Below are 27,907 nucleotides of genomic sequence, written 5' to 3' on the forward strand. Positions count from 1 at the left end.
TGCATAGTATTTTTTCAATGTGTCATGCATATGAATTCAAAACTGCATTTTTGTTACAGAGCAGATATCATCATGCTCCATGTATACAAATGTAAATCAAGTAGGGGTCTAGCCCCCCTTGAGGTTCTTGACAGAGCAGCCAAGGAAGTGAGAGAAGGTAAGAAATCCATTTGAGCAGAAGCAAGGGTTGAAAAAATAGACTGACACTGAAGAGGTACATTGACAAAAAATGTAAAGAACAAGTACCTGTGTGAAAGAGAGGCTATGATAGAGTAGCAGAGGCATACTGGTCTTATCTGATGACATGGAGTCTGAACTTGCTAAACATATCACGAATTTTGCAGACCAGTTTCATGGTCTTAGTAGCCTCAAATGCAGAGAACTTGCCTACGAATTGGCACATCGAAACAACATCCCTGTCCCAGACAATTGGTCAAGAAATGGAAGGGTAAGTAATATTGAACAGAGATCTACAAGTAACTGACAAAATAATGGCAACACTTGAGTAAATGAGGGTTCTGGCGGCTCTTATGGTATGGGGTGGAATTTCCTGTCATCGTTTATGTCCACTCAACCCCTTAGAGGGCAAGGTAAATGGCAGTAAATACACAGCCATTCTGAGTGATCACGTTCAACCTATGGTAAATCATCTCTATCCTGATGGGAGCGGATGACAATTCCCCCATCCACAGCGCACGAGTGGTCACTGAATGATTTGATGAGCATGAAAACAATGTAAACCATATGCAATGGCCGTCTCAGTCTCCAGATCTCAACCCAATTGAACATTTATGCAAGATTCTGGAGCGGCGCAAGGAGATGGCTGCCGTTTTACGATCTCCTAACCAATTGTGATATTGTGTGTTTTTTTTGCCGTTATTTGTAACTTATTTGTACATAATGTTTCTGCCACTGTGTCTTATGACTGAAAAGAGCTTCTAGATATCAGGACAGCGATTACTCAGCCCGTACTGGTGGAATACTTTTTCTTTAAAGTGTTGGATGGGAAGGATTTACTTCAGATGCCTGACAAGGCCCTCGTCGTTCTCAGAGAAAGAGACGGAGATATCGGGGACGAAGATTGGGGTGCCGATGGTGATCGGTCCTATTAGCCAAAGTACAATAAAATAGAAGAGATACCAGCACGTATATCCTACGAACGGGACATTAAAAACTGTAATATCTTATGTTTCACCGAGTCGTGGCTGAACGACGACATGAATAACGTACAGCTGGCGGGTTTTAAGCTCTTTTGGCAGGATAGAACAGCGGCCTCTGGTAAGATAAGGGTTGGTGGTCTATGTATTTTGTAAACAACAGCTGGTGCATGCAATCTAAGGAAGTCTCAAGGTTTTGCTCACCTAAGGTAGAGTATATCATGATAAACTGTAGACCACAATATCTACCTTGAGAGTTATCATCTGTATTTTTCATAGCTGTCTACATACCACCACAGACCGATGCTGGCACTAAGGCTACACTCAATGAGAGGTATTCCATCATAAGCAAACAGAAAAACGCTCATCCAGAGGCAGCGCTCGGGGACTTTAATGCAGGGAAACTTAAATTATTTTACCTCATTTCTACCAGCATGTTAAATGTGCAACCAGAGGGGGAAATAAACTCTAGACCACCTTTACTCCACACACAGAGACTCGTACAAAGCTCTCCCTCGCCCCCCATTTGCCAAATCTGACCATAATTCTATCCTCCTGATTCCTGCTGTGAGCGGACCAAGTATTTTTTGTCTGTTGCTGTAAAGCGGAAAGGTGGAATAAACAAGCCGGGAGCAGAAAATAGAACAAAGTTCTCTATGGAGGTATCTTTTCTTCTCCCACAACCAAGGATGATCTCAAAAGGATAACACATATCTTCTTTAAAGGAATAAGGAAAACAAGGTGAGTAACTTTTAACTATCACATACATCAAGAGTGTGTCACCGTCTTAACTATACGTTGGTGGAGAGCTCATTTCTGGTAGTGGAGAGAATCAGTGTTTGCCATTCCCAAAAGGTAGTCCGTTCCTTTCGTCTGTCGTCTGTCAAGTAAGTCCTCCGTTTGGAGAATCAACACGTCCTTTTTCCACGAGCTCCCCCTACTACTGGTTCTCCCGTATCTTATGTAGGAGGAAGAGAATAAGTGATTTGTGCCGCCAGGTGTGCTTAACTGCCTCTGATCCCCTGTACTCACATGCTGGCCTGGGCTACAATCAGTGGGCACAGCCTTCTCCCTGGTGGTCCTTCCACACTGCTTACAAATAAAAACTGAAGCAGGATGCACCAGTGACTCGGTAAATTAGAAAGTGGTCAGACGAAGCAGATGCTAAGTTACAGGACTGTTTTGCTAGCACAGACTGGAATATGTTCTGGGATTCTTCCGATGGCAATGAGGAGTACACCACATCAGTCACTGGCTTCATCAATAAGTGCATCGATGACATCATCCCCACAGTACATACCCCAACCAGAAGCCATCGATTACAGGCAACATCCGCACTGAGCTAAAGGGTAGAGCTGCCGCTTTCAAGGAGCGGGACTCCAACCCAGAAGCCTATTAGAAATCCTTCTAGGCCCTCCGACAAGCCATCAAACAGGCAAAGCATCAATACCGGACTAAGCTTGAATCGTACTACACCAGCTCCGACGCTCATCGGATATGGCAGGACATGCAAACTATTACAGACTAGAAAGGGAAGCCACAGCCGCGAGCTGCCCAGTGACACAAGACTACCAGATGAGCTAAATTACTTCTATGCTCACTTCGAGGCAAGTAACACTGAAAAATGCATGAGAGCATCAGCTGTTCCGGACGACTGTGTGATCACGCTCTCCGTAGCCGATGTGAGTAAGACCTTTAATCAGGTCAACATTCACAAAGCCGCAAGGCCAGACGGATTGCCAGGATGTGTACTCCGAGCATGCGCTGACGAACTGGCAAGTGTCTTCACTGACATTTTCAACTTGTCCCTGACGGAGTCTGTAATACCAACATGTTTCAAGCAGACCACCATAGTCCCTGTTCCCAAGAACACTAAGGTAACCAGCCTAAATGATTACCGACCCTTAGCACTCACGTCTGTAGCCAGGAAATGCTTTGAAAGGCAGGTCATGGCTCACATCAACCACATTATCCCAGAAACCCTAGGCCCACTCCAATTTGCATACCGCCCTAACAGATCCACAGATGATGCAATCTCTATTGCACTCAACACTGCCCTTTCCCACCTGGACAAAAGGAACACCTATGTGAGAATGCTATTCATTGACTACAGCTCAGTGTTCAACACCATAGTACCCTCAATGCTCATCACTAAGCTAAGGACACTGGGACTAAACACCTCCCTCTGCAACTGTATCCTTGACTTCCTGACCGGCCGCCCCCAGGTGGTAAGGGTAAGTAACAACACATCCGCCACGCTGATCCTCAACACGGGGGCCCTCAGTGGTGCGTGCTCAGTCCCCTCCTGTACTCCCTGTTCACTCATGACTGCATGGCCAGGCACGACTCCAACACCATCATCAAATCTGATGACACAACAGTGGTAGGCCTGATCACCGACAACGATGAGACAGCCTATAGGGAAGAGGTCAGAGACCTGGCCATGTGGTGCGAGGACAACAACCTCTCCCTCAACGTGATCAAGACAATGGAGATGATTGTGGACTGCAGGATAAGGAGGACCGAGCACGCCCCCATTGTCATCGACGGGGCTGTAGTGGAGCAGGTAAAGAGCTTCCAGTTCCTTGGTGTCCACATCACCAACAAACTAACATGGTCGAAACACAATTAGACAGTCGTGAAGAGGGCACGACAAAGACTATTCCCCCTCGGAGACTGAAAAGATTTGGCATGGGTCTTCAGATCTTCAAAAGGTTCTACAGCTGCACCAGCGAGAGCATCCTGACTGGTTGCATCACTGACTGGTATGGCAACTGCTCGGCCTCCGACTGCAAGGCACTACAGAGGGTAGTGCGATGGCACGGTACATCACTGGGGCCAAGCTTCCTGCCATCCAGGACCTCTATACAAGGCGGTGTCAGAGGAAGGCCCTAAAAATTGTCAAAGACTCCAGCCAGCCTAGTCATAGACTGTTCTCTCTGCTTCCGCAAGGCAAGCGGCACTGGAGCCCTAAGTCTAGGTCCAAAAGGCTTCTGCTTTTACTCCCAAGCCATAAGACTCCTGAACAGCTAATCAAAGGGCTACCCAGAACCCCCTTTTACGCTGCTGCTATTCTATGTTTATTATCTATGCATAGTCTCTTTAACTCTACCTACATGTACATATTTCCTCAATTACCTCGACTAACCGGTGCCCCCGCACATTGACTCTGTACTGGTACCCCCTGTATATAGCCTCGCTATTGTTATTTTACTGCTGCTCTTTATCTACTTGTAACTTTATTTCTTACCCAAAGACACTATATGTTGGTGTTTCCATAATTTTTTGCAGTTATCTGTATATCTCAATGAAAACATACATTTAAGATATACAATATAGCACACCCCCATCCGTTAATTAAACTTTACCTACTAGCACCAACACCCACTGCGGCTCAACTTACCCTGTCCCCATACTCAACTTACCCCATATCCGGGGTAAGTTGTGCCAGCTATGTTTTCAAAACTTTTATGTTTACATTCATTCTGATTATTTCCAGACCATCTTGAAATATATGTAGATATCTTTTTTTTTTGAAAGAATACAATATTTCCCTTGACCTAGTAATGCTGAATGTAAAAAATGGCTCAACTTCACCCCTACAGACTGTATGTACATTTGGAGAGAAACAGAGAGACATCCTTTGATGACCTGTCAGCAGGCAATTAAGTATGATAAGTTGAGAGCCTGTGAGAAGGTCTGTGAGGGGGTTTTGTGCATGAAGGTGTCATGATACTGATGATTTGTCGCCACAGATGGTTTGTTTACTTTTCTACCGTTGTGGCTAGATGGAGTAGCGCTACCGCTTCTAGTGGTCGCGTCGAGGACAACAGCTGTTGACAAATGTAGCATTGTAGCTAATCCAAAAGGCGTCCTCATGCTTCCTAGCCGAAACAGTTCAGCAGAGTTTGTGCATATATTATGACGACATTTTGTGACGTTTTTGTTCGTTTTGGACTTCAGTAAGGGTTTTTTTCGACTGTTCAGCCGCTCAACATTTTTTTCTGGAGGCAAGCCGAAATTCGGAGCCGAAGTCTCCGCCCCTTCGTCGGTGATTGGTCAACAGTAGGGATTCTTCAATAAAGGCTTTGTTGTCATTCAACGAGAGATGACTCGTTTTCATGCACATTTTTAATTGAAAAATAATTAGTTAGATGTAAAATTGCGCGACTAAGATCGCCTCGGCAAAAACTGAAAAATTAATGATAGATTTCTTGAGTTATGTTAGATTAATTCTGCGGAAGTGTATACTGGCTACGGCGTCTCAAAATGGAAAAACAGTACTATTGCCGCTTTTTCTCATTTCTCAAGAAAAAGTCTTATGACAGCACACTTGTTTGGTTCGGCTTGTCGAGTTCAGCCAGGCGCCAGCTGAACTGAAGCATGCTGACGCCTTAACCATAACCCTTTTCCTTATCTTAACCTCATTCTCCTAACCTGCCATGTTAATTCACCTAACCTGCCACGTTAATTATCCTAACCTGCTATGTAAACAAACCATCTGTGGCGACAAATATTTTCAGTATCACCAGACTGGACTTCATTTATGCTTTTTACATAAAACTATTCATTATGCCTTGCTCATATCGATATTAAACATTATCGATATTGGTGCCCACCACTAATCTCTATCAGAGCAATTCATATTTGTGGCTTAGTTTACTCGCATTTGGAGAAATTAACAGTTAACTTAATAGGCATGGATTTATAATAATGTACAATTGTCAAAGTTTTAATTTAAGTGGAAAGTAATTTAATGCGTGTATGGAGGGATACTCATTATCAGCATCTATTGGATAAAAATTGTGAATTGCTGTACTGTATTGATGGTTAATGTTTACTTGTACTGTATTTCTCTTTCTCTGTATGTGTTTACATGTTCTCTACCCCTCATTCCTCTCTTTCAGCAGGTTCTCAGCTGAGGGTATCTTCATTTGTTTATGTATGTGTGACCCTGTTAGACTGCTGACTGAACAAGCGGTCAAGGCAAAGTGAGTCTACACAACTAGGCAAGCAAGGAAAGTAAACACACCACAGACACACACACACACACACATTAACAGGCATATTGTTCACATACACACATACAAATACACACATCTACACAGACGTCGGGTCCATCCAGACGTCCTCCATCAGCGATGATGACGTCTCCACTGCTTCGCCCATCATTGCATCACTTCCTGTCGCTGAGGCTGTTGGGTACTGCGGCCCCAAGGGCGGTGGAGCGGTTGGCAGTGGCACCGTCACAGGGGTTTGCAGCGGACACCCTCCCCGTGGCATTGACCTTTGAGGACCCCAGCGCCTTCAGGGTAAAGAGCTTTGGGGAGCTGCTCCGAGCATTAGGGGTGTTCCAACTCTGCTCTGTCCCAGTGCTGGTCAACAACTGTGGGAAGGTGAGATACTGGGAGGGAGGGAGGGAGGGAGGGAAGTGAAAAGATATACACTACATGAGCAGTATGTACCAGGGAAGGGGTGAGAGAGAGAGGAATTGAGGGCAATGAGTGAGTGGTGAAGTGAATGAATGAGTGAGTGAGTGTCACTACTTTTGACATGGGCTCACAGGACTGTCACTACTTTTGACACCGGCTGATAGGGCTCTGGTCAAAGGTTGTGCATTATATAGGGAATAGAGTGCCATTTGGAACTCAATCAGTAAGTGAGTGAGTGCAGACAGTCAAATGCTTAAACTGTTGCACTCAATGTGTCTGTCAATGTATAAAGGTCAAGTATGTTTGCTGTTAAGAGAATTATGTTCTCAATGTTAACTTCAATTAAAATACTCAGTCTGCCATCCAGAATGTGTAAGATTCTGGTTTAATAACACAGACAGAGGCCCAGCTTACAAGAATCAGAATTGTTTATTCAGGAGAGCGCTCTCCAGTTCATTGTACAGAGACATCATTATATACCAGGCTCCTCATCTACGCACACACATTACACACTAACACTAAGGAGAGTTAATTGTTCTTCCCCAGAACTCTCAACACCGTAAATTCTTACCCAGCCGACAGTTTCATATCTCTGAGATTAGGGAAACCTAGAGGGGTACTCCCTCTCAGATCATAAACTCTCAGAGTTCTAGCTAGGTCAGGTCAACCACAGTTTAACAGTTCTTGATGTTTACTTAAACCCACAGATACCCATTCCTCTCCTATCCTAGTCAATCTCGTGAGACTTATGCTAACCCTTTAGTTACTCATGCTACAGGCTATATAGACCATATCCCTAAATTCAGGGTAGAATTATTTAATCATTACACTCAAGCAGGAATTCCTTTAACATTTGCCCGTCTCGGTTTCCCCTCCCTGTCAATCAGAGCCCACTCTTTCTCTGCCTCTCATACTCCTTATTTATTTTGTATATCCCCCTCTCTTTACCTCTAACCAAAATGATCTCTTTATTTGTATCTGACTCACTCACTCGCTCTCCCCTTTCCTATCATTTTGACTCACTCATTCTTTCTTTCTTTCTTTCTTTCTTTCTTTCTTTCTTTCTTTCTTTCTTTCTTTCTTTCTTTCTTTCTTTCTTTCTTTCTTTCTTTCTTTCTTTCTTTCTTTCTCTCTTCCTCCCACACTCAGCTCATGTCTGTAGCGCGGACTCTGCTCGGGAAAAGGGGGTTTGCCCTGTTCCTGCGGCCCTCTGTATATGCTCAGTTTGTGGCCGGGGAGAGTGAGGGTGAGATCACCCATTCCATGGAGAAGATGAGCTCCCTGGGACTCTGCCCCATGCTGGCTGTGCCCATTGAAGAGGACCTGGGAGAGAGCACTGGGTTAGACACATATTTCTATGTTAAACCCCTTTCCACACAAGCGTGCTAAACTATACTGCACTTCTGGGCTTGGATAGTTTAACTATAGTGGATCAAATCAAATTGTATTAGTCACAAGTGCAGAATACAACAGGTGAAATGCTTACTTACCCTAACCAACAATACAGTTAAAAAAATATGAATAAGAAATAAAGTTACAAGTCGATAAAGAGCAGCAGTAAAATAACAATAGCAAGACTATATACAGGGGGTGTCGGTACAGAGTCAATGTGCGGGGTCACCGGTGTTGAGGTAATTGAGGTAATATGTACATGTAGGTAGAGTTATTAAAGTGACTATGCATAGATAATAACATTTTATTAGATGTTCAGGAGTCTTATGGCTTGGGGGTAGAAGCTGTTTAGAAGCCTCTTGGACCTAGACTTGGCGCTCCGGAACCGCTTGTCGTACGGTAGCAGAGAGAACAGTCTATGACTAGGCTGGCTGGAGTCTTTGACAATTTTTAGGGCCTTCCTCTGACACAGCATGGTATAGAGGTCCTGGATGGCAGGAAGCTTGGCCCCAGTGATGTACTGGGCCGTACGCACTACCCTCTGTAGTGCCTTGCGGTTGGAGGTTGAGCAGTTGCTGTACCAGGCAGTGATGCAACCAGTCAGGATGCTCTCGCTGGTGCAGCTGTAGAACCTTTTGAGGATCTCAGGACCCATGCCAAATCTTTTCAGTCTCCTGATGGGGAATAGGTTTTGTCGTGCCCTCTTCACAACTATCTTGGTGTGCTAGGACCATGTTAATTTGTTGGTAATGTGGACACCAAGGAACTTGAAGCTCTCAGCCTCGTCGATGAGAATGGGGGCGTGCTCAGTCCTTTTCCTGTAGTCCACAATCATCTCCTTTGTCTTGATCACGTTGAGGAAGAGGTTGTTTTCCTGGCACCACACGGCCAAGTCTCTGACCTCCTCCCTGTAGGCTGTCTTATCCTCTCTGGGCTAGGCGGGACGAAATCGTCCCACCTACGCAACAGCCAGTGTAATCCCGTGGCGCGATTTTCAAATACCTTAGAAATGCTATTACTTCAATTTCTCAAACATATTACTATTTTACATCATTTTAAAGACAAGACTCTCGTTAATCTAACCACACTGTCCGATTTCAAAAAGCCTTTACAACGAAAGAAAAACATTAGATTATGTCAGCAGAGTACCCAGCCAGAAATAATCAGACACCTATTTTTCAAGCTAGCATATAATGTCACAAAAACCCAGAAGACAGCTAAATGCAGCACTAATCTTTGATGATCTTCATCAGATGACACACCTAGGACATTATGTTATACAATACATGCATGTTTTGTTCAATCAAGTTCATATTTATATCAAAAACCAGCTTTTTACATTAGCATGTGACGTTCAGAACTAGCATACCCCCCGCAAACCTCCGGTGAATTTACTAAATTACTCACGATAAACGTTCACAAAAAACATAACAATTATTTTAAGAATTATAGAAACAGAACTCCTTTGTGCAATCGAGGTGTCCGATTTTAAAATAGCTTTTCGGTGAAAGCACATTTTGCAATATTCTGAGTAGATAGCCCAGCCATCACGGCTAGCTATTTAGACACCCACCAAGTTTAGCCCTGACCAAACTCCGATTTACTATTAGAAAAGTTTGATTACCTTTGGTGTTCTTCATCAGAATGCACTCCCAGGACTGCTACTTCAATAACAAATGTTGGTTTGGTCCAAAATAATCCATCGTTATATCCAAATAGCGGCGTTTTGTTCGTGCGTTCAAGACACTATCCGAAGTGTAAATAAGGGTCACGAGCATGGCGCATTTCGTGACAAAAATGTTTCTAAATATTCCATTACCGTACTTCGAAGCATGTCAACCGCTGTTTAAAATCCATTTTTATGCCATATTTCTCGTAAAAAAGCGATAATATTCCGACCGGGAATCTGCATTTAGGTAAACAGATGAAAGAAAACAAAGCATGAGGTTGACTCGGGCACGCGCCTCTTCTCAGGTTTTGGCCTGCCAAATGAGTTCTGTTATACTCACAGACACCATTCAAACAGTTTTGGAAACTTTGGAGTGTTTTCTATCCAAAGCTAATAATTATATGCATATTCTAGTTTCTGGGCAGGAGTAGTAACCAGATTAAATCGGGTACGTTTTTTATCCGGCCGTGAAAATACTGCCCCCTAGCCATAACAGGTTAATATCACGTTGGTAGTTTAATCTTTGTCGGTCGTCGATTTTATTTTCCAATGATTGCACGTTAGCTAGAAGAACGGAAGGTTTATTCGATCGCCTATTAATTCTCAGAAGGCGGCCTGACCTTCGTTCTCTTTTTCTCCGTTGTCTCTTCACGCAAATGATGGAGATTTGGACCTGATCGCGGGAAAGTCGTATGTCGTTCACGTTGGGCTCGTCGGACTCGTTAAATGAAAAAAAAGCTTCTGCCAGTTCGTAGTGAGTTATCGCTGTGCTGATGTCCAGAAGTTATTTTCGGTCATAAGAGACGGTAGCAGCAACATTATGTACAAAATAAGTTAAAGATATGTAACCAGGCTCAGTTCAGTTTGGCTCAGTGGTGTGAAAAAGGTTTTATGCTGGCAATGCTTGGCTACCATACGCTGTGCAATTACATGGGTTTCATGCAGCACTTTACATAAATTGATGATAAAGATCTATTTTACTTTTTTCAATGTTTGTTTTCATTCAGAAATATTGAAGGGCCTCCCGAGTGGCGTAGCACTCTAAGGCACTGCATCGCAGTGTTTGAGGCGTCCCTACAGTCCCGGGTTCAATCCCGGGCTGTCGCAGCAGGCCACGACCGGGAGACCCATGAGGTGGCGCACAATTGGCATCGTCCGTATTAGGGGAGGGTTTGGCTGGCCGGGATGTCCTTGTCCCATCGCGCTCTAGCGACTCCTTGTGGCGGGCTGGGCGCATGCACGCTGACTCGGTTGCCAGTTGTACAGTGTTTCCTCTGACACATTTGTGCGGTTGGCTTCCGGGTTAAGCGAGCAGTGTGTCAAGAAGCAGTATGGCTTGGCAAGGTCGTGTTTCGGAGGACGCATGGCTCTCGACCTTCAACTCTCCCGAGTCCGTACGGGAGTTGCAGCGTTGAGACAAGACTGTAACTACCAATTGGATATAATGAGAATGGGGAGAAAAGGGGCAAAACAAAATAATAATAATAATAATTAAAAAATATGGAATAACTTTCAGTCTGAATGCATGTGCTCAAATATCAATTGTCAACAGGGAGCGACGGTACAACGACAACCTGGCGTCCATGTTGGAATGTGTCGACATGTCCCATAGCAATGCATGGAGCAAAGATCCCATGATGCAGCTGAAGATCACTGCCTTGCTCAGTCCAGAGCTGTGTGTAAGTGTATGACTTACTTGACTAAAACCCTTTTACTCTGCGAGAAGCATAGTTCATGCTTTTTTGGCTAATTAAGTTTATTTCTTCCATCTTTTTGTAAGTGAATGCCTTTCTATTGAAACAATCTTTCTCCATTGTGTGTAATCATGGTATTAATTAGACCTTTGAAGACTAAATTATTTTAATTGTACTGTCCTGCAGGGTTGGGGCCAATTCCATTTCAATACAGTTAATTCAGGAGGTAACGTAAAATTCCAATTCCACATTTTAATCATAGAAAATCTTTGAGGAGAATTGGAATTTCAGTTTTCATCCTGAATTGACTGAATTTAAATGGAATATACCCCCATATACCCCAACCCTGCTGTCTTCCTGTCCTTATGAAATATATTATATAAGCAATAAACACTACATTCCTGTGTAGCCTGGGTGCCAGTCTGTTTGTGCTATCATACCAACTTCTTGTGACTCATTATCATGACACACAATGTTTACCTTGACAAGGACTGAAATTGTAAGCGCACAAACAAGTCTGGGACCAGTCTAGCTCTTGTGTATAACTAGCTCTCTATTATTTAGTAACAATATCTTCCAATAAAGGGCCGGTTACATGGACACTGATCTAGGATCAGGTCCTCCCTGTCCATACTAATATAATTCAATATGATCTAAGAAACAAAACCGATCCTGAATCAGCAATCCGATAAATGCAGGCCCAGATCTCTGTTGACACATTTCCCTTTGTACTTAGGTGAAGCTAACAACCCTGCTCTCAGAACAACAGTATGACCTAGACCTCCTAGTCAGAGCCATGGACGGAGAGGTGGGTGAGCCATTTTGTGAGATGTTCAGATGCCTCTCTATTTATAAGTCTTGAGCAGTGGTTCCCAAACCTTTCATAGTATCGTACCCCTTCAAACATTCAACCTCCAGCTGCGTACCCCCTCTAGCACCAGGGTCAGCGCACTCTCAAATGTTGTTTTTTGATATCATTGTAAGCCTGCCACACACACACACTATACGATACATTTATTCAACATAAGAATGAGTGTGAGTTTTTGTCACAACCACGCTCGTGGAAAGTGACAAAGAGCTCTTCTAGGACCAGGGCACAAATAATAATAATAATCAATAATTTTGCTCTTTATTTAACCATCTTACATATAAAACCTAATTTGTTCATCGAAAATTGTGAATAACTCACCACAGGTTAATGAGAAGGGTGTGCTTGAAAGGATCGACATAACTATGCAATGTTGGGTTGTATTGGAGAGAGTCTCAGTCTTCAATCATTTTCCACACACAGTCTTGTGTCTGTCTGTATTTAGTTTTCATGCTAGTGAGGGCTGAGAATCCACTCTCACATAGGTACAGTGGCTTGTGAAAGTATTCACCCCCTTGGCTTTTTTCCTATTTTGTTGCCTTACAACCTGGAATTAAAATGAATTTTTGGGGGGTTTGTATCATTTGATTTACACAACATGTCTACCATTTTGAAGATACAAAATAATTTTTCTAATGACACAAACAAGAAATAAGACAAAAAAAGAAAACTTAAGCGTTTATTACTATTCACCCCCCCCCGAAGTCAATACTTTGTTGAGCCACCTTTTGCAGCAATTACAGCTGCAAGTCTCTTGGGGTATGTCTCTATCAGCTTGGCACATCTAGTCACTGGGATTTTTGCCCATTCTTCAAGGCAAAACTGCTCCAGCTCCTTCAAGTTGGATGGGTTCCGCTGATGTACAGCAATCTTTAAGTCATACCACAGAATCTCAAGGTAGGATTTTCTGAGCGCAGCCCAATCCAGAAATATGGCAGTGGCTTCTGATTAGATTTTCACAGAACCGCTTGTTGCAATTTCAATGAAGCTCTCTTGTTCAGTGGACTGGAGGCAGGGCATGAAAGGGATAACGAATCCAGTTGTTTGTGTCATCCGTTTCGGGAAAGTACCTGCATAATTGCGCACCCAACTCACTCAGGTGCTTCGCTATATCACATTTGACATTGTCCGTAAGCTTGAGTTAATTTGCACACAGAAAATCATACAAAGATGGAAAGACCTGTGTGTTGTCCTTGTTAATACAGACAGAAAAGAGCTCCAACTTCTTAGTCATAGCCTCAATTTTGTCCCGCACATTGAATATAGTTGCGGAGAGTCCCTGTTATCCTAGATTCAGATCATTCAGGCGAGAAAAAACATCACCCAGATAGGCTAGTCGTGTTGGAAACTCGACATCATGCAAGTGGTCAGACAAGTGAAAATTATGGTCAGTAAAGAAAACTTTAAGCTTGTCTCTCAATTTAAAAAAAACGTGTCAATGCTTTGCCCCTTGATAACCAGCGCACTTCTGAATGTTTATACACATCTTGACCACCAAAGTCCATTTGATGTCACAAAACTGTCCAGTACTTTAAAAATATCCTCTTCTGTTGTCCTGGTTTCCAGTGGTTTGCATAAGAGGATGTCTTCCTTAATTGTCCCCCCATAAACGTAACGGACATATACCAGGAGCTGTGCCAGGCCCGCCACGTCTGTTGACTCATCCAGCTGTAATGCATAGAATTCACTGGCTTGTATGCGAAGCAGTAATTGTTTCATTACATCTCCAGCCATGTCACTGATGCATTGTCTGTATAGTTTTATGGGCCTTTTCCCCAGCATTGTCCCAGCCATATCTTGTGGCAGCAGGAAGAATTAAGTAATCCACAATAGTATGGGGCTTGTCTGTCCTAGCCACTTGGGTAGCTCACCATATAAGACGCTTCTAGCCCCTTCTTATTATTGGTACCTGTTGCTTTTATACATGTGTTACTACTCAAAAGTCGTCTTAATTCTCACTCCAAAAACTCCTGAGGCTAATTTTTCAAATTGGCATGTTTTGTTTCTAAATGTCTGCGCAATAGTGAAGGTTTCATTGAGTTGTGAGATAGTACTTTTGCAAATTTAACACACTGTGGCTGAGGAAAGGTACTACTCCCAAGTGAACCCCAAATCAATGTAGTTCTCATCATATTGGTGCCTCTTCGATGGTCCAACGTCCCTGTCTGTTGTTCGGTGCATTCCCGGGTAAGGGGGCAGTAGCTCTTCGGTTGCATCAGATTCATAACTGTCAGTGTCCATGCTAGCTGGACTAACAACAAATGTAGAATTACTGATGCTAGCATTGGATGTGCTCGTGGAAGCAGAACAACTTGTGTCATCGACAGGTGCAGGTGTAGTACTGCTGGTAGTAGCAGTACTACCAGTAGAGCTGGTATGTGTCTCTATGGACGCGGGCCTTACTAAATGGACTGTTTGAAAACGTGAAAAAAATGTAGATTTTTTAATTTATTTTTATTATGTGTATCACATTTTTATTTGGCGTACCCCCCTAGTTTGGGAATACCTGGTCTAGAGTGATGACTGATCCACTGTCTGGTCCTGTTTCTCACAGCCAATCAGCTTCCCCGGTTTACAGGAGAGCGAGAACACACATTTCCTGTGCGGCCTTCAGAGGCTCAACAAAGTGGGAGAGGTATGGAGAGAAAAAAATATGTATTTTCATAAATTCTGAAATATTGGCACCTGTTATTTGCTTATGCAAATATTACAGCCTACACTGGTATTGTCCACATACATTTATTTATACTTTTATACTTAGATGCCCCATGTGTCCTGTATCTTCTTTTCCACATGAAATTATATTTCTTGCTTCAATGCACCATGTGCCCCGTAATATATCTTGTTTTCCACATGTAATGATATTCCTGTCATGAAGTTAGATGTAAAAGAGTCGGTAAAACTTTACCTTAAATATCCCTTGTACCTACAGTTACAGTTGAAGTCGGAAGCTTACATACACTTAGGTTGGAGTCATTAAAAATTGTTTTTCAACCACTCCACAAATTATTTGTTAACAAACTACAGTTTTGGAAAGTCATTTAGGACATCTACTTTGTGCGTGACACAAGTCATTTTTCCAACAATTGTTTACAGACAGATTATTTCACTTTTAATTCACTGTATCACAATTCCAGTGGGTCAGAAGTTTACATACACTAAGTTGACTGCGCCTTTAAACAGCGTGGAAAATTCCATAAAATGATGTCATGGCTTTAGAAGCTTCTGATAGGCTTATTGACATCATTTGAGTCAATTGGAGGTGTACCTGTGGATGTATTTCAAGGCCTACCTTCAAACTCAGTGCCTCTTAGCTTGACATCATGGGAAAATCAAAAGAAATCAGCCAAGACCTCAGAAAAATAATTGTAGACCTCCACAAGCCTGGTTCATCCTTGGGAGCAATTTCCAAACGCCTGACGGTACCACGTATCTATATCCACAGTAAAACGAGTCCTATATCGACATAACCTGAGAGGCCGCAAGGAAGAAGCAACTGCTCCAAAACTGCCATAAAAAAGCCAGTCAACGGTTTGCAACTGCACACGGGGACAAAGATCGTACTTTTTGGAGAAATGCCGTCTGGTCTGATGAAACAAAAATATTGGCCATAGTGACCATTGTCATGTTTGGAGGAAAAAGGGGGATGCTTGCAAGCCGAAGAACACCATCCCAAACGTGAAGCACGGGGGTGGCAGCATTGTGTTGTGGGGGTGCTTTGCTGCAGGGGAGACTGGTGCACTTCACATCATGAGGAAGGAAAATTATTTGGATATATTGAAGCAACATTTCAAGACATCAGTCAGGAAGTTAAAGCTTGGTCCCAAATGGGTCTTCCAAGTGGACAATAACCTCAAGCATACTTCCAAAGTTGTGGCAAAATGGCTTAAGGACAACAAAGTCAAGGTATTGGAGTGGCCATCACAAAGCCCTGACCTCAATTCCATAGAAAATGTGTGGGCAGAACTGAAAAAGTGTGTGCGAGCAAGGAGGCCTACAAACACCCAACTTGTTGTGGGAAGCTTGTAGAAGGCTACCCGAAACGTTTGACCCAAGTTAAACAATTTAAAGGCAATGCTAGCAAATACTAATTGAGTGTATGTAAACTTCTGACCCACTGGGAATGTGATGAAAGAAATAAAAGCTGAAATAAATCATTCTCTCCACTATTATTCTGACATTTCACATTCTTAAAAAATAAAGTGGTGATCCTAACTGACCTAAAACAGGGAATTTTTACAAGGATTAAATGTCAGGAATTGTGAAAAACTGAGATTAAATGTATTTGGCTAAGGTCTATGTAAACTTCCAACTTCAACTGTAACTGCCAAAATAATGGAAACACTTGAGTAGATGGTTTGATAAGCATGAAAATAATGTAAATCATATGCCATGGCCGTCTCAGTTATCAGATCTCAACCCAAATTGAACACTTCTTCTGGAGCAGAGCCTGAGATGGTGTTTTCCACCACCATCAACAAAACACCAAATTATAGTATTTCTCATGGAAGAATGGTGTCGCATCCCTCCAATAGAGTTCCAGACACTAGTAGAATCAATTTTTTAATTTTTATTTATTTATTTATTTAACCTTTATTTAACCAGGTAGGCAAATTGAGAACAAGTTCTCATTTACAATTGCGACCTGGCCAAGGCTAATACAAGGTGCATTGAAGCTGCTATGGCTCATGGTGACACAACACCCTGTTAAGACACTTTATGTCGGTGTTTCCTTTATTTGGGCAGTTACATGTATGTAACTACTCATTAATAGCTGTAGTTACAACATTGTATTCACATGTACTAACATACTATCTGCTTTGTAATTACATGGTCATGGTCTCCAACACTGTTCCTGGAGAGCTAACGTCCTGTAGGTTTTCACTCCAACCCTAATCTAGCATACCTGATTCTAATAATTAGCTGGGTGATCAACTGAATCAGGTTAATTACAACTGGGGTTGGATTGAAAACCTACAGGCCGGTAGCTCTCCAGGAACAGGGTTGGAAAGCCCTGGCCTACACATTATAGACATAAGAATCACTTTAGGTAAAGTGTTGCCAAAGTGCCATTACTCTATGTGTTTCATTCTCAGACCAGTGCCAACAAAGTGCGAGTTCTGGTCGACGCAGAGTATACATACATGAACCCCGCCCTCTCACTCGTCACCATGGCCATGATGAAGAAGTTCAACCGAGATGGCGCCTGGATCTGGAACACCTACCAGTGTTACCTTAAGGTAGTCTACTTTTCAGCTCCATTTTGATTCCTATTCATCCCCCTCTTGCTGTTTCTCTCTCTCCCTCCCCCCCCCCTCTCTCTCTCTCTCTCTCTCTCCTTCCCTCTCTATTTGTTTCTCCACAATGAATGGTTGTGTAAAAAAAATTGCACAGACATTCTCAGCAGAAATATCTATTCATTGTCTCAACCAAATGTGTTTTACATCAGTTCTAGAACTTACAGTGCATTCGGAAAGTATTCAGACTCCTTCACTTTTTCCAGATTTTGTTCGATTACAGCCTTATTCTAAAGTGGAAGAAGTAGAATTTGAATCTACACACAATACCCTGTAATGACAAAGCAAACAGGTTTTTTGACATTTTTGCAAATGTATTAAAAATAAAATACATAAATACCTTATTTACATAAGTATTCAGACCCTTTGCTATGAGACTCAAAATTGAGCACAGCTGCATCCTGTTTCCACTGATCATCCTTGAGATGTTTCTACAACTTAATTGGAGTCCACCTGTGGTAAATTCAATTGAATGGACATGATTTGGAAAGGCACACACCTGTCTATATAAGGTCCAACAGTTGACAGTGCATGTCAGAACAAAAAACAAGCCATGAGGTCAAAGGAATTGTCCGTAGAGCTCCAAGACAGGATTATGTCGAGGCACCGGTCTAGGGAAGGGTACCAAAACATTTCTGCAGCATTGAAGGTCCCCAAGAACACAGTGGCCTCCATCATTCTTAAATGGAAGAAGCTTTGTAACCACCAAGACTCTTCCTAGAGCTGGCCGTATGGCCAAACTGAGCAATCGGGGACAAAGGCCTTGGTCGGGGAGGTGACCAAGAACCCGATCGTCACTCTGACAAAGCTCCAGAGTTCCTCTGTGGAGATTGAAGAACCTTCCAGAAGGACAACCATCTTTGCAGCACTCCACCAATCAGGCTTTTATGGTAGAGTGGATAGACGGAAGACACTCCTCAGTAAAAGACACATGACAGCCCACTTGGAGTTTGCCAAAATGTACTTAAAGGATTCTCAGACCATGAGAAACAAGATTCTCTGGTCTGATGAAACCAAGATTGAACTCTTTGGCCTGAATGTCATGCATCAACTCTGGAGGAAACCAGGCACCGCTCATCACCTGGCCAATACCATCCCTACGGTGAACCATGGAGGTGGCAGCATCACTCTGTGGGGATTTTTTTCAGCGGCAGGGACTCGGAGACTAGTCAGGATGGAGGGAAAGATGAATGGAGCAAAGTACAGAGAGATCCTTGATGAAAACCTGCTCCAGAGTGCTCAGGAGGTCGGACTGGGCCGAAGGTTCACATTCCAACAGGACAATGACCCTAAGCACACAGCCAAGACAACGCAGGAGTGGCTTTGGGACAAGTCCCTGAATGTCCTTGAGGGGCCCAGCCAGAGCCCGGACTTGAACCCAATTGAACATCTCTGGAGAGACCTGAAAATAGCTGTGCAGCGACACTCCCCTCCAACCTGACAGAGCTTGAGAGGATCTGCAGAGAAGAATGGGAGAAACTCCCCAAATACAGGTGTGCCAATACCCAAAAAGACTCGAGGGTGTAATCACTGCCAATGGTTCTTCAACAAAGTACTGAGTAAAGTGTCTGAATACTTATCCACATGATCTTTTGTTTTTTCATTATGGTGTATAGTGTGTAGATTGATGAGGATTAAAAAAATATCTATTTTAGAATAAAACTGTAACGTAACAAAACGTGGAAAAGTCAAGGTGTCTGAATACTTTCCGAATGCTCTTTTTACAGTTGAAGTCGGAAGTTTACATACACCTTAGCCAAATACATTTAAACTTAGTTTTTCACAGTTCCTGACATTTAATCCTAGTAAACATTCCCTGTTTTAGGTCAGTTAGGCTCACCACTTTATTTTAAGAATGTGAAATGTCAGAATAATAATAGAGAGAATGATTTATTTCAGCTTGTATTTCTTTCATCACATTCCCAGTGGGTCAGAACTTTACATACACTCAATTAGTATTTGGTAGCATTGCCTTTAAATTGTTTAACTTGGGTCAAACGTTTCGGGTAGCCTTTCACAAGCTTCCCACAATAAGTTGGGTGAATTTTGGCCCATTCCTCCTGACAGAGCTGGTGTAACTGAGTCAGGTTTGTAGGCCTCTGTCACGACTTCTGCCGAAGTCGATGCCCCTCCTTGCTCGGGTGGTGCTCGGCGGTCGACGTCACCGGTCTTCTTGCCATCATTGATCAGTTTTTCATTTTCCATTGGTTTTGTCTTGTCTTCCTACACACCTGGTTCCAATCCCATTCATTACATGTTGTGTATGTAACCCTCTGTTTTCCCTCATGTCCTTGTCAGTGATTGTTTGTGAGTTATGTACGCGTGTATTTTGTATCGGTGTGCGACGGGTTATTTTTACCCATGTTATTTGTGTACTTTGGTTTTGGAGTTTTTTTTTTTTGTTAATTAAAATACTCCAGTTTAACCAAGTTGGTTTCTCCTGCGCCTGACTTCCCTGCCACCTACAAACACGACTATGACAGAATCACTGACCAAAATATTGAAGTCAGCAGGAGAAGATACCCCGGACAGGGAGGTGGAGGAGCGCATCCAGGAGAATGCAGAGAAGCTACACCATCTGTGCGCCGCCATGGATCGCGTTGTCCAGAATATGGACCGCTGGAAGAGACAGGGAATTCATCCAGCGCCTCCACCAGCCCAACCGGGGTCTATCTGGAGCGCCCCTTGTCAACCTGTTCCCGGTGGCATCCGTCTAGCCATGCCTCAGGGTTACGACGGAAGTGCTGCCAACTGCCAGGGTTTCCTACTCCAATTAGAACTTTATCTGGCCACGGTCCACCCAGTTCCAACTGACCGTGAGAAGAGTTTCGCGCTCGTCTCGTGCCTCACAGGGAGAGCCCTGGAGTGGGCCAGCGCTGTGTGTGGAGAAGGAGATGCGGCGTTGGACCATTATGAGGAATTCACCCGCCGTTTTCGGGCAGCTTTCGGCCACCCACCCGAGGGCAGAGCGGTGGGTGAGCGCCTCTACCATCTGAGGCAGGAGACGTGGAGCGTCCAGGATTTTGCCCTGGAGTTCAGGACCCTGGCAGCCGTTACGGGACGGAATCACAGGGCCCTGATCCACCATTACCTCTGCAGTCTGCGTGAGGACGTGCTTTGGGAGCTGGCCTGCAGAGACACCACCCTCACCTTCGACCAGCTGGTGGATCTGTACATCCGGCTGGACAACCTGCTGGCTGCTCGCGGACGTACAGATCGGGGTCTGGTGGTTCCATCCTCCCGCACCCCCTCTCCTCTACCCATGGAACTGGGAGGGAGGATGCACAGGGAGACTGGAGGGGGTTCCCGCTCGTGCACCATCGGTGGCCGCAGAGGTCACACTGCTAGTCGGTGCCGGGTAGGTTCCTCTGGGAATCGAGGTAGAAGGCAGGGCACTCTGGCGCCACCCCAGGTGAGTAGGCACCATTCTCATCCAGAGCCCTCTGTTGCACATATATTTGTGTCTGTTACTTTTCCTGATTTTTCCCCGCGTTCCCAGCATAAGGCGCTTGTAGATTCAGGCGCGGCTGAGAATTTCATTGATCAAGCTTTTGCTCATAGTTTAGGGATCCCCATTGTACCCGTGGATGTGCCTTTCCCCATTCACACCTTAGATAATCGACCATTAGGGTCAGGGTTGATCAAGGAGGCCACAGCTCCTTTGAGTATGGTGACGCAGGGGGGTCAGAAGGAAAAAATGTGTATTTTCCTTATTGACACTCCTGCGTATCCCGTGGTGCTGGGCCTACCTTGGTTAACTAGTCATAACCCCACTTTTTCTTGGCCACAGAGGGCTCTCACGGGGTGGTCGCGAGAGTGCTCAGGTAGGTGTGTAGGGGTTTCCATTGGTGCTACTACGGTGGAAAGTCCAGACCAGGTCTCCACCGTGCGCATTCCCCCCGAATATGCCGATTTGGCTCTCAGAAGGCGACTCAATTACCACCCCATTGACAGGGGGATTGTGTGATAAATCTCATGGTAGGCACTTCCTAAGAGTCACGTGTATCCCCTGTCGCAAGCGTAGACGGTGGCTATGGAGACATATATCTCAGAATCCCTGCGTCAGGGGTACATTAGGTCCTCCATTTCACCCGTCTCCTCGAGTTTCTTTTTTGTGAAGAAGAAGGATGGAGGTCTGCGCCCGTGCATTGATTATCGAGGTCTTAATAAAATCACGGTGGGGTACAGTTACCCGCTACCTCTAATCGCCACGGCGATTGAGTTAATGCACGGGGCGTGCTTCTTCACTAAACTGGATCTCAGGAGTGCGTACAACCTGGTGTGTATCCGAGATGGAGACGAGTAGAAGACATAATTTAGTACCACCTCAGGGCATTATATGAGTATCTCGTCATGCCGTACCGGTCGAAGAATGCTCCATCAGTCTTCCAATCTTTTGTAGACGAGATTTTCAGGGACCTGCACGGGCAGGGTGTAGTGGTGTATATCGATGACATTCTGATATACTCCGCTACACGCGCCGAGCATGTGTCCCTGGTGCGCAGAGTGCTTGGTCGCCTGTTGGAGCATGACCTGTATGTCAAGGCTGAGAAATGCCTGTCAACAGTCCGTCTCCTTCTTAGGGTATCGCCTATCCACGTCAGGAGTGCAGATGGAAAGTGACCGCATTGCAGCCGTGCCTAATTGGCCGACTCCAACCACGGTGAAGGAGGTGCAGCGATTTTTAGGGTTTGCCAATTACTACCGGAGGTTTATCCGGGGTTTTGGTCAGGTAGCTGCTCCCATTACCTCACTGTTGAAGGGGGGTCCGGTGCGTTTGCAGTGGTCGGCTGGGGCGGACAGGGCTTTGAGGAAACTGAAGGCTTTCTTTACCTCGGTTCCCGAGGTAAAGGCCCTACAAACGGCGGAGTCTCTGTTTACACACATCTTTTGGCACTACGGGGTGCCTGAGGATATAGTGTCTGATTGGGGTCCCCAGTTCACTTCAAGGGTCTGGAAGGCGTTCATGGAACGTCTGGGGGTCTCCGTCAGCCTTACCTCAGGTTTTCACCCTGAGAGTAACGGGCAGGTGGAGAGAGTTAACCAGGATGTGGGTAGGTTTTTGAGGTCTTATTGCCAGGATAGGTCGGGGGAGTGGGCGGAGTTCGTGCCCTGGGCAGAGATGGCTCAGAACTCGCTCCGCCACTCATCCACTAACCTCTCTCCCTTTCAGTGTGTATTGGGGTATCAGCCGGTTCTGGCTCCTTGGCATCAGAGTCAGACTGAGGCTCCTGCGGTGGACGACTGGTTCCGGCGTGCCGAGGAAACCTGGGACTCCGCTCATGTCCGCCTTCAGCGCGCCGTACGCGGCAGAAAGTTGCCGCAGACCGACACCGCAGTGAGGCCCCGGTGTTCGCACCGGGGGACAGGGTCTGGCTCTCGACCAGAAACCTGCCCCTCCACCTGCCCTGCCGGAAGCTGGTCTGCAGTTTGTGCGGCCATTTAAAGTCCTGAGGAGAGTGAACGAGGTATGTTATAGGTTAAAGCTTCCCCCCCATTACTACATTAACCCCTCGTTCCATGTGTCTCTCCTCAGGCCGGTGGTGGCTGGCCTGCTCCAGGAGGCTGAGGTGCGGGAGGTTCCTCCGCCCCCTCTGGACATTGAGGGAGCCCCGACGTACTCTGTTCGATCCATCCTGGATTCAAGACGTTGGGCGAGGGGCCTTCAGTACCTCGTGGACTGGGAGGGGTACGGTCCAGAGGATGTGTTAGATCCTTCCCTGCTGCGAGAGTTCTCCATCCGGATCGCCCTGCACCTCATCCTCCGGGTCGTCCCCGAGGCCGGTGTCGACGCGTTGCTTGAGCCGCGCATCAGGGGGGGTACTGTCACGACTTCTGCCGAAGTCTTTGCCCCTCCTTGCTCGGGTGGTGCTCGGCGGTCGACGTCACCAGTCTTCTAGCCATCATTGATCAGTTCATCATTTTAATGTGTCTCTCCTCAGGCCGGTGGTGGCTGGCCCGCTCCAGGAGGCTGAGGTGCGGGAGGTTAATTAAAATACTCCAGTTTAACCAAGTTGGTTTCTCCTGCGCCTGACTTCCCTGCCACCTACAAACACGACTATGACAGCCTCCTTGCTCCCACACGCTTTTTCAGTTCTGCCCACAAATGTTCTATGGGATTGAGGTCAGGGCTTTGTGATGGCCACCCCAATACCTTGACTTTGTTGTCCACAACTTTAGAAGTATGCTTGGGGGTCATTGTCCATTTGGAAGACCCATTTGCGACCAAGCTTTAACTTCCTGACTGATGTCTTGAGATGTTGCTTCAATATATCCACATCATTTTCCATCCTCATGATGCCATCTATTTTGTGAAGTGCACCAGTCCCTCCTGCAGCAAAGCACCCCACAACATGATGCTGCCACCCCCATGCTTCACGGTTGGGATGGTGTTCTTTGGCTTGCAAGCATCTCCCCTTTTTCCTCCAAACATGACGATGGTCATTATGGCCAAACAGTTCTATTTTTGTTTAATCTGACCAGAGGACATTTCTCCAAAAAGTACGATCTTTGTCCCCATGCGCAGTTGCAAACCGTAGTCTGACTTTTTTATGGCAGTTTTGGAGCAGTGGCTTCTTCCTTGCTGAGCGGTCTTTCAGGTTATGTCGATATAGGACTCATTTTACTGTGGATATAGATATGTTTGTACCTGTTTCCTCCAGTATCTTCACAAGGTCCTTTGCTGTTGTTCTGGGATTGATTTGCACTTTTTGCACCAAAGTACATTCATCTCTAGGAGACAGAACGCATCTCCTTCCTGAGCGGTATGACGGCTGCATGGTCCCATGGTGTTTATACTTGCGTACTATTGTTTGTACAGATGAATGTCGTACCTTCAGGCGTTTGGAAATTGCTCCCAAGGATGAACCAGGCTTGTGGAGGTCTATCATTTATTTTCTGAGGTCTTGGCTGATTTCTTTTGATTTTCCCATGATGTCAAGCAAAGAGGCACTGAGTTTGACGGTAGGCCTTGAAATACATCCACAGGTACACCTCCAATTGACTCAAATGGTGTCAATTAGCCTATCAGAAGCTTCTAAAGCCATGACATCATTTTATGGAATTTTTCACGCTGTTTAAAGGCACAGTCAACTTAGTGTATGTTAACTTCTGACCCACTGGAATTGTGATACAGTGAAATATAAGTTACATTTTCTGTCTGTAAACAATTGTTGGAAAAATGACTTGTGTCATGCACAAAGTGGATGTCCTAACCGACTTGCCAAAACTATAGTTCGTTAACAAGAAATTTGTGGAGTGGTTGAAAAACGAGTTTTAATGACTCCAACCTAAGTGTATGTAAACTTCCGACTTCAACTGTATGTACAGGGTCTTATTTCCTGGTGACTCCCAAGTGTTAAATGTAGTTTTTGTGACCCTTGATGAGGACAAGCCCTCTTTCAGTGTCCTTATATTACTATAGATTGTAAATGAATGAAGCAGCAAATTAATTGCAGAATCAGGAGTAACGTAGGAGCTTAATGACGAACCTAGTCATAGCCCACTACTCAATCTGGAAGATAAAGAAACGCACACCTATTAAGGCGAGGTGCTGGCTAGCGGAGTAGAAAACTTGAAAATAAGGGAGAGCCGCACACTCTAGGAGCTCAGATGCAAAAATGTAATATCCAACGTTTCGACAGCCAAGCTGTCTTCATCAGGGTATGATCAAACACTGCGAGATGACTCGTTTATATAGTGTCAAAAGACACACAGGTGTCTGTAATCATGGCCAACGTGTGGCCTAATATCATTGGTTAATTCTCAAATATAAAAATGGCATACAAAGAACAGCATACAAAAAAAACAAATGGAAAGCATACGATCATAGATTCATTTCAGATTACACAAGCTTACAAACAATTACAATGGCAAAGTCACAATAATCACAAGAATGGCTTAAAACCTCTTACATCTAGACGTTCCGCTAGCGGAACACCTGCTCCAATATCCAATGATAGGCGTGGCGCGAATTACAAATTCCTCAAAAATACAAAAACTTCAATTTTTCAAACATATGACTATTTCACAGCATTTTAAAGACAAGACTCTCCTTTATCTAACCACACTGTCCGATTTCAAAAAGGCTTTACAGCGAAAGCAAAACATTAGATTATGTCAGCAGAGTACCCAGCCAGAAATAATCAGACACCCATTTTTCAAGCTAGCATATAATGTCACAAAAAACAAAACCACAGCTAAATGCAGCACTAACCTTTGATGATCTTCATCAGATGACACGCCTAGGACATTATGTTATACAATACATGCATGTTTTGTTCAATCAAATTCATATTTATATCAAAAACCAGCTTTTTACATTAGCATGTGACGTTCAGAACTAGCATTCCCACCGAACACTTCCGGTGAATTTACTACATTACTCACGATAAACGTTCACAAAAAACATAACAATTATTTTAAGAATTATAGATACAGAACTCCTTTGTGCAATCGAGGTGTCCGATTTTAAAATAGCTTTTCGGGGGGAAAGCACATTTTGCAATATTCTGAGTAGATAGCCCAGCCATCATGGCTAGCTATTTTGACACCCACCACGTTTAGCCCTGACCAAACTCCGATTTACTATTAGAAAAGTTTGATTACTTTTGGTGTTCTTCATCAGAATGCACTCCCAGGACTGCTACTTCAATAACAAATGTTGGTTTGGTTCAAAATAATCCATAGTTATATCCAAATAGCGGCGTTTTGTTCGTGCGTTCAAGACACTATCCGAAGTGTAAATAAGGGTCACGAGCACGACGCATTTCGTGACAAAAAAATCTAAATATTCCATTACCGTACTTCGAAGCATGTCAACCGCTGTTTAAAATCAATTTTTATGCCATTTTTCTCGTAAAAAAGCGATAATATTCCGACCGGGAGTGGTTGTTTTTGTTCAAAGAGAGAGAAAGTAAACATGGAGTCGACTCGGGCACGCGCCTCAGTCTCATAGTACTCTGACCGACCACTATCCAAACCCGCTGATGTTTTTCAGCCAGGGCCTGCAAAGCCACGATTCAGCTTTTTGCCGCCTTCTGAGAGCCCATGGGAGCCGTAGGAAGTGTCACGTAACAGCAGAGATCCCCTGTTTTGGATAGAGATAATCAAGAAGGCCAAGAAATGGTCAGACAGGGTACTTCCTGTACAGAATCTTCTCAGGTTTTGGCCTGCCAAATGAGTTCTGTTATACTCACAGACACCATTCAAACATTTTTAGAAACTTTGGAGTGTTTTCTATCCAAAGCTAATAATTATATGCATATTCTAGTTTCTGGGCAGGAGTAATAATCAGATTAAATCGGGTACGTTTTTTATCCGGCTGTGAAAATACTGCCCCCTATCCATAACAGGATAAGATCAAAGTCTATGTTGAGACCGAAGGGTGCAAGGGTCTTTAAGTTAAAGATCCAGGCAGCCTCTCATTTTAACAATAAATTATCAAGGTCACCCCCTCTCCTAGGGAGGGTGACATGTTCGATGCCAATATAACGCAGAGATGAAATCGAGTGGTTTGCTTCCAAAAAGTGGGCCGCAACTGGGTAAGTCAAGTTTTTGCACCTAATGGTGCTACGATGCTCTGAGATACGTACTTTTAATTCACGCTTTGTTTTACCCACATAATTTTTACCACAAGGACAAGTTATAAGATAAATAACTGCCTTAGTGGAGCACGTAATAACACCTTTGATTGGGATCGATTTCCCTGTTTGGGGGTGTTTGAAGGATCTACATTTATAAGTACCATTGCATTGAGCACAGCCATTACACTTGTAATTTCCATCCAGTAGGGGCGCAAATAGATGTTGTTCAGGAATATCTTGGGGTGGTAAATCAGAGTGTACCAATTGGTCTCTGAGATTTCTGCCCAGCGTAAATACGACCAAGGGAAGGTCTGAAAACACATTACCGAGACTATCATCGTATTTTAGAATGTGCCAATGTTTGTGAACGATTCCCTTAATTTGTTCAGAGCGCTTTGAATAGCGGGTAGTTAGAACGCAAGAATGTGTCTTTTCGCGAGACTGACCTTGAAAAAGGTCATGTCTAGTTTTGTTTTGAATTTTATCAATGACAATATTAATCTGATCATTTTTTTACCCCCTCTCCTTGAACTTTCTTTGCATCTCAGCCATACTTCTGTCGAAATCTGATTGTTTTTTGCAAATTCTTTTGATTCGACAGAATTGGCTGTAGGGCAAACTATTTTTCAAGGGAAGTGGGTGACAACTGTCAGCCCTCAACAAACTGTTACGATCAGTAGGTTTCCTGTAAAGATCAGTGTATAGAACATTATTTTCACACAAGATCAGAAGATCAAGAAAACTGATTTGACGTGTATAAGATTGCATAGTAAATCTCAAATGTTCAGAACAGGAGTTAAGAAAAGCATGGAAT

General features: G+C 44.2%; 1 protein-coding gene across 4 annotated transcripts in view; it reads left to right on the forward strand.

Moving 5' to 3' along the window:
• prodh2 (proline dehydrogenase 2) overlaps positions 1–27,907 on the forward strand; it is a 40,606-nt gene that overhangs the window by 1,718 nt on the left and 10,981 nt on the right. The window contains exons 2-8 of one of the 4 annotated variants that reach the window (XM_045701999.1): positions 6,068–6,148; positions 6,266–6,553; positions 7,739–7,929; positions 11,203–11,329; positions 12,081–12,152; positions 14,767–14,847; positions 17,309–17,452. In XM_045701999.1, the coding sequence (XP_045557955.1) occupies positions 6,299–6,553; positions 7,739–7,929; positions 11,203–11,329; positions 12,081–12,152; positions 14,767–14,847; positions 17,309–17,452 (870 nt within the window). In that variant the 5' untranslated portion in view covers positions 6,068–6,148; positions 6,266–6,298. Of the gene's footprint in view, positions 1–6,064; positions 6,554–7,738; positions 7,930–11,202; positions 11,330–12,080; positions 12,153–14,766; positions 14,848–17,308; positions 17,453–27,907 lie in introns of all 4 variants that reach the window. The other 3 variants (XM_045701998.1, XM_014157025.2, XM_045702000.1) reach the window with 3 other exon arrangements.

The sequence above is a fragment of the Salmo salar genome, chromosome ssa19 (genome assembly GCF_905237065.1).
Source record: "Salmo salar chromosome ssa19, Ssal_v3.1, whole genome shotgun sequence".
NCBI classification, from domain to species: Eukaryota; Metazoa; Chordata; class Actinopteri; order Salmoniformes; family Salmonidae; genus Salmo; species Salmo salar.